The 7,000-nt window shown below is 29.8% G+C and overlaps 2 protein-coding genes across 2 annotated transcripts; both read left to right on the forward strand.

Annotated features, from left to right (window-relative positions):
- The first annotated feature begins 517 nt into the window (after positions 1–517).
- Positions 518–2,885, forward strand: HELRODRAFT_193029 (hypothetical protein). Its single transcript, XM_009025374.1, has 6 exons — positions 518–618; positions 678–787; positions 979–1,182; positions 1,394–1,651; positions 1,745–1,999; positions 2,231–2,885. Exons 2-6 carry the CDS (start codon positions 736–738, stop codon positions 2,488–2,490), a joined length of 1,029 nt encoding a protein of 342 aa, XP_009023622.1. The 5' UTR covers positions 518–618; positions 678–735; the 3' UTR covers positions 2,491–2,885.
- Positions 2,886–4,686: 1,801 nt separating this feature from the next.
- HELRODRAFT_177167 (hypothetical protein) lies at positions 4,687–5,555 on the forward strand (the record flags this gene model as incomplete). The annotated part of the gene is made up of 3 exons (XM_009025375.1): positions 4,687–4,735; positions 4,974–5,174; positions 5,407–5,555. The coding sequence occupies 3 exons, from the start codon at positions 4,687–4,689 to the stop codon at positions 5,553–5,555; spliced, it is 399 nt and encodes a 132-aa protein (XP_009023623.1).
- Between the last annotated feature and the right edge of the window lie 1,445 nt (positions 5,556–7,000).

Genomic DNA, 7,000 nt, shown 5'->3' on the forward strand with positions numbered 1-7,000 from the left:
TGTCAAAGGTGCCTTCATTGGACCTACCATCAAATCAAGATAAGATAAACCATGAAATAACATTCCAGGAACTATAGTTTTCCCTAATATTATTTAATCTCTTGAAAAAAAGGTAATTTCAAAACTTTCTAAAATTTTCATCGATTTTCTTTTTCTGATTTCCCATCAGAAAAATAATGTCGAATATAGATGACATAACTCAATTTTTCAAAACCAAACTAATTCAAACTACGTTTGATATTATTAATGCTAAAAAAATTTTATTCAATTAAAGTTTATAATTCCTCTTACGAGATGACGCAAGAAGATTAAAAATAAAAATTTGTAGTTGATAATAAACTGCCTGTTATAAAACCCACGCACACCCAATTGAAGAAAGAATTCAAATGAGAATGTTATATCGTACCACATCGTGCCAATGCTTACCACTAAGTGATGAATATATTAACACTTAAGTATGTCTCTTAGCTATTCATCATCCTATTTATCTGATTATACAAACTCATGAAATCTTATAAATACACTGACATCTTAACTGAAGACAACGCAACTCAGTCTTAATGTAAAAATAGTCGGAAAGTATTTTTACCATTTTTACTAGAGGAATAATTTTATAAGTTAGGCAAAGGTAAAAAAAACTTTTAAAGTTGTTTTAAAAGTTTAAATTTTTTTAAATATTAAACAATATTGTTTTTAAATCAGTTAACTGAACAGTGCTCAAGAAGTGAAAGTAACATGACATTCAAAGTCCTATGGTTCGTCACAGCGTTGAGCTTGATTGAATTCGGTAATTTATCTAGCATTTTTATTTTAAAAATTGTGTAAAATCATAAAATACTGTGCAACTTGTACAGGCTTAGAATAAAATTTTATTTTTGTTAATTTCTAAATCTTTGTATTCTTCAAATATCAGTGTGTAAATATGACAAGGTTGAAAGTAAGAAACCTAAAATATAAGAAGGTGATTTTTTTACACAGGCCGCACTGAACGTTCTCTTGACAAGTACAACTGCAACAGAAATAAACCATGCACCCAATACTTCAGAGATTGTGGCCAGTACTACTTTGCTTATGATGCCAGCGACTCCAAATTTGTTCAATGTGATGAGTGGGGAGGTTGTTTCGTCATGCCATGTGCTCTTGGAACTGTCTGGAGTTCTGAAGCCTACACGTGTGTTCATGGTTAATATTGATTTTTATGTCGGTTATTGTTAAACAAATTGAAAAAGCAAATCAGCAACTTTCAAATAATGAGTTGTACAATGTGTGAATTAGGCAACTATTTCAGATTTCAAATAAAATTGGGCTTCGATAATTTAAACTGTAAAACAACTTGATCATATAAACATTTTTTCTTGTTTTAAAACGCTTGTTTTGAAATATTAATCAACAGGAAACTCAGACAACAACAGAGTTACCACTACGACTACAGCAGCAACAACAACAACTAAATTTGTTCCAGATCAAGGAAAATATAACTGTCTCAACAAAAAACCATGCACTCAATACTTTAGAGATCGTGGCCAGTACTATTTTGCTTATGATGCCAGCAACTCCAAATTCGTTCAATGTGATGAGTGGGGAGGTTGTTTCGTCATGCCATGTGCTCCTGGGACTGTCTGGAGTTCTGAAGCCTACACGTGCATTTGGGGTTAGATTAAATTTTAAAGATTAGTAAATATGAAAAAGTTTAAAGAGAATAACCAATAATAAGCACTTTATTGATCTTATAAAACTTACACAGGGAACGCTGACTCCAATGAAGTTACCACAACGACGACTACGACAACAACTACCAAATTTTTTCCAGATCTTGGCAAGTACAACTGTGACAGAAACAAACCATGCACCCAATACTTCAGAGATCGTGGCCAGTACTACTTTGCTTATGATGCCAGCAACTCCAAATTTGTTCAATGTAATGAGTGGGGAGGTTGTTTCGTCATGCCATGTGCTCCTGGGACTGTCTGGAGTTCTGAAGCCTACACGTGCATTCATGGTTATATTTTATTAAAAATCATTTTATTCAAAAGTTTTTTTAAATAATAAAATTGGATTAAACTTTTGTAGAATTATAAATTTTATGATAACGTTGAGTGTTTACAAAATATTATGTTATTTTAATTCAATCCTTAAAAGACTAGCGACCTAACCGTGAAAAAATATTTGAAAATTGAATGAACAATATAATAATCATTAATATTTAACGTCTGCAAAAAAATTGACACAGGAGACTCCGATGCTGATGAAGTTACCACTGAAGCAACAACAACCACAACCACAAAGTTCGTTCCAGATCTTGGCAAGTACAACTGCTACAACAAAAAACCATGCACTCAAGACTTCAGAGATCGTGGCCAGTACTATTTTGCTCATGAGGCCAGCAAATACATATACATTCGATGTGATAAGTGGGGAGGTTGTTATATCATGCCTTGCTGGCTTGGAACTGTATGGGATTCTGCAGCTTATAAATGCGTTCGTAGATGAACTGTTGACAGAAAGTAAAATATAGAGAGTGCTAATAATTCACCAAGTGGCTTGTTCAATGCTGCTGATAGTTTTAACGCATTCTCATCTTTTCTCAATGTTGCCATATATTAAATGAGACCAACGTTTTAAAATTGCTCGTTTTTTTTAGATTTGTATTCGTTTAATTTTTTTCAATAAATGAACGTTTCTTGGCTTTAAAATTGATCCTGAAATTTCAAACAGATCAATAATTATAATTTTTTATTCAAATGTTATTTGATTGTTAAATTTCTGGGCTCCATGATCAAAACTTTTTTTACATTTCATGTTTTTGATTTGTTTTTAATGTTAATGTCTGATTTCAAAGAAACAAATTTATTTTAAAATAAAAATTTTTACGTGAAAAAATCTTACAATTGGTTGTGTTATGAATAACGGTATTTGAATCTTTAATTGAAAGTGTGGCAGTAGGGAGCTATAACATCACACACCAACAAATAATCAATAAATTTTAGAAAAATAAATCATAATAATCTGGTTGAGTGTATGAAAATTAAATTACTGAAAATCAATCAAAAATTTTAAATTCAATTTTTTTACAATAGCAACTGAACAACAAGCACCTCTAACGCTTACGAATTCAATGAAACTAACACATGCTGCTAAAATATTTTAACGCTGGAGTTGAATTTTACCAAACTGTTTTTGATCCTTTTGCATGGCAGGCTTTTAGCAATTTCTACAAATTTGTCACAGCACAACCAATTATCTTCGACCGTTCATTTAAAAAGGGCCTTCGTTACAATAATGCAAACAATTTTTTGAGGTAGAGTTAGGGCCTATGCATCAAACATCCAAGACCGAGCTACGGTTTTGCTATAGTTTCTTATGTGTGAAAAAATATAAAATGTAGTTTTTGCTTTTTATCAATAATTGTTATTTTGATTAAACTAAGAGATAAACAAATGAACGAATTATTAATAAATGAATGAATATTTGAAAAATTCAATTCGATCCAGTGAGGTGTTTGTTCAGCAAAAGCATGATTGCAGGGAGACACGAAAAATAATCGCTGGAAAACTTTAGAAAGATTGAACAGAAATAAACAACTTGAATAAAGTTCAATTAATTCTGAAATAAAATAAAAACAAATAAACAACTAAATGATAAAAAATTAATCCAGGAATGAATGAAACATAATTGATGAATGAGATATGATCGAGTGTTGTGTATTTATATAATATGTTAATTGAGTTGTATGCGTGTGCTATGTATTAATTTTGTTTTTGAATGTTGAATATTTGCACTGCTTTTAATTAAAAATTTTAGTTTTGTGGCTTAAATTACGTGCTGAAATTTTATAAAAAAAACATGTATGAACAAGTAAAACTGTTGAGAAGTTTAACACACATGAAAAAACACTGTTAAAAATTAGATGAATTATTGAAAAGACACATTTTCATTGAAATATCACAACACAACGTTCAATCAATCGAATAAAAATCTGTTAAACAAAGCAAATTAATTACAATTTACAAAAACACGAAATGAAAAAGTGGAAAACATGTTACTAAATTGTTCAAATGATACATCGATTTCAACAGATGAACAAAAAAGCGACACAAAAGCACGCAGGCCTTGTCTTTGCTTGGTAAAATAATTAATCAACTCTGGAAAAAACTTTCTTTTTAAATTCAATACAATAAAGTTCTTCACTATATTATATGAAATACATATGTATGTATAGATGTTAGAAATACAAATACATGTTAGAAATACAAATACATGTTAGAAATACAAATACATATGTATGTATAGATGTTAGAAAACAGTGAACCATATATATATATATATATATATGTATATATATATATATATATATATATATATATGTATATTGATATATATATATATATATATATATATTTTTACAATATTCTATAAATTCTACCGAATGTTGGGCATTAATATGTTTGTAGTTCGTTAGTGAGAAAAATCGAAAAAACGCACTACACACATATTAACGCCACACACTCGGTAGAATTTATAGAATATTGTAAAAATTATGGTCTATTACCAACATATATATATATATATATATATATATATATATATATATATATATATATATAGGTGATTGAGGTGATTTAATTTCACTAGCAAGAGAGAGTTAGTTAAATTAAATTTTTTAACTAAAGTTTCAAAACTGCAACGATGTTGAATGCGATTGTGATCGTGGCTCTTTTGGGCTTTGTTCCAAATGGTGAGAACTTACTGTCTTCTGTCTGCTACTTCCTTGTATGATCAAACAATTCATAAGTTTTGTTTATATTTATTATCATGTCAAACGTTCACATGTTTCGTAAGTTATCGGGTGCATATTGTATTATGTCTAAATAAAAACGTTCGCAATCATTGTACCACAATTTAAACTGTTGCAACAACAAAATATGATACAAAAAAGCTTTGAATTTTACCTTAAACTTTTATATTTGACCCAGGACATTCTTGGGATGAAAATAAGTTCAACTGCGACAACAACATCCCATGCACCAAAGAATTCAGAGATCAGGGTCAGTATTACTTCGCCTACGATGCAGACGATACCCAATTCATTCAATGTGATCAGACCGGAGGTTGCAGCGTCATGCAATGTGCCAATGAAACTGTCTGGAGTACAAACATTTACACGTCCGTCCTTGGTGAGATTACGGTTTAACATCGATATAACTTTTTACGGTTCATAAATTTTTTCTAGATATGAATACTAGCACTGAACCTTGTAGGTTTAAAAAACATATCAATTTCTGTTTATTCGGATTATCAGCGACATATTTTTGACATAAACAGCAGATTCCAAAGACAAAGCCGTTGAAATTGTTGCAGCAGATGCCGGCAAGTACAACTGCAACAGCAACTGTCCATGCACTTAAGCCTTCAGAGATCTTGGCCAGTACTACTTAGCCTACGACGCTAGCGACTCCAAATTTGTTCAATGTGCTGAACATGGATGTTGTTTCGTCATGGAATGTGCTCCTGGAACTGTCTGGAGTTCTGAAGCCTACACGTGCGTTCATGTCTAATATACGCTTACAGAACATTTCAAAAATAATGATTTCAAATTACTAAATTTTGAAATTTTGACATTTTTTTAATGTGATTATTCCGCAATAAATTGAGTTTCATTATTCTGTTTGATTATCTAATAACAAATAAATCTAAATCTGAAGAATTAAATATAAAATTAACTTCATTTTTAAATAATATGCAAACACGTTTGGTGTTTGGGAAAGTTAAAGTATGTTAAGCACAAATAACATCGTTCATTCAATCATCATTCATCGTTCTAATGAATGTGAAGAATACGTATTCATAAAAAGTAGTTGAGATTTTCAAATAACAGGGTTACAGTCGGTGTAACTAAAGTTATTGGAAGAGTTTCAATTATTAAAATTCACACTTTTTTAACAGTATATATTGAGCGTTTTTTATACACTATAAAGTCTTATTACATCAAACCAACTTATCTTTGTATTCTTTATAATGCAGCTCTGTCAACAACGGACCAGCTTAATTAAAATTTTATGCCACTAATCAATGCTTTCAAAAAATAATGATTTCAAATTAAACTTTGACATTTCGTTTATGTGATTATTTTACAATAAAACGAGTTTCATTATTTTATTATTCCTGTCTCATTATTTAATAACAAATAAATTCAAACATGAAGAATCAATTCGCAAAATATTGAAGCTTGCCTCAAACTCTTACAACAAAGTTGCTAAAACATCTAAGTTTATTTTTCAAAATTTTGCAAGTTGAAATGATTTTACTTTTCATTAACCCTTTGCCTTTACAACTATTTAAATAAATGAGTATAAATTCTTCGAAATTACAAATTTTTAAACTATACTTTTTCAATCAAATCCGTCCAGAGGCATTTCGTTGGTTGTATGAAAATCAAATAGATGCCATATGAGGAATAAATAACATCATCAACAAGGGCTCTTTAAAAATGCAAAAATAATGGTCCAAACTTCATGAATTTATATAAATTATGCGGTTATATTAGTTTAACTAAAAATTTATAGTTAATAAAATCTTCACAAAGTTGCTCTTCTTTAACCGCAAATTTATAAATTTTTGAAAATAACTTGCTATCAACTCTGTTCCTTGGTTGGTCGGTGCAAAATGTTTGCATTTACGGAGTTCCGGTATAATTTGCTTCATGGTTCATGGTGCCAACAGGATAGAACAACTTACCACAAGTCGGGATCACACTTCGAAAGTTTAAAAATTAGGCTAAAACTCATCTTTGCGCACGACTCATATATAATTATAATAAATATATAATTAGTACTATTATCGTAAATTTATAAAACGCTTAAATAAAACAAAAATTTCCCAAAAGCGCTCTCCATAACAGAAAAATAATAAAATAAATAAATGGTTTAACCATTTCAAATATATAGATATTATTTATAAAGAAAATAAATGTGTTTTCAAATTCTTTTAAATTCATCAATCT

The sequence above is a fragment of the Helobdella robusta genome (genome assembly GCF_000326865.2).
Source record: "Helobdella robusta unplaced genomic scaffold HELROscaffold_41, whole genome shotgun sequence".
Taxonomy (NCBI): Eukaryota; Metazoa; Annelida; class Clitellata; order Rhynchobdellida; family Glossiphoniidae; genus Helobdella; species Helobdella robusta.

Bases quoted from the DNA above. Each gene is read 5' to 3' on its own strand.
- HELRODRAFT_193029 (XM_009025374.1), top strand. From the start codon at position 736: ATGACATTCAAAGTCCTATGGTTCGTCACAGCGTTGAGCTTGATTGAA. The intron at 788-978 runs GTAATTTATCTA...TTTTTTACACAG, and splicing joins GTTGAGCTTGATTGAATTCG to GCCGCACTGAACGTTCTCTT. The intron at 1,652-1,744 runs GTTAGATTAAAT...AAACTTACACAG, and splicing joins AGCCTACACGTGCATTTGGG to GGAACGCTGACTCCAATGAA.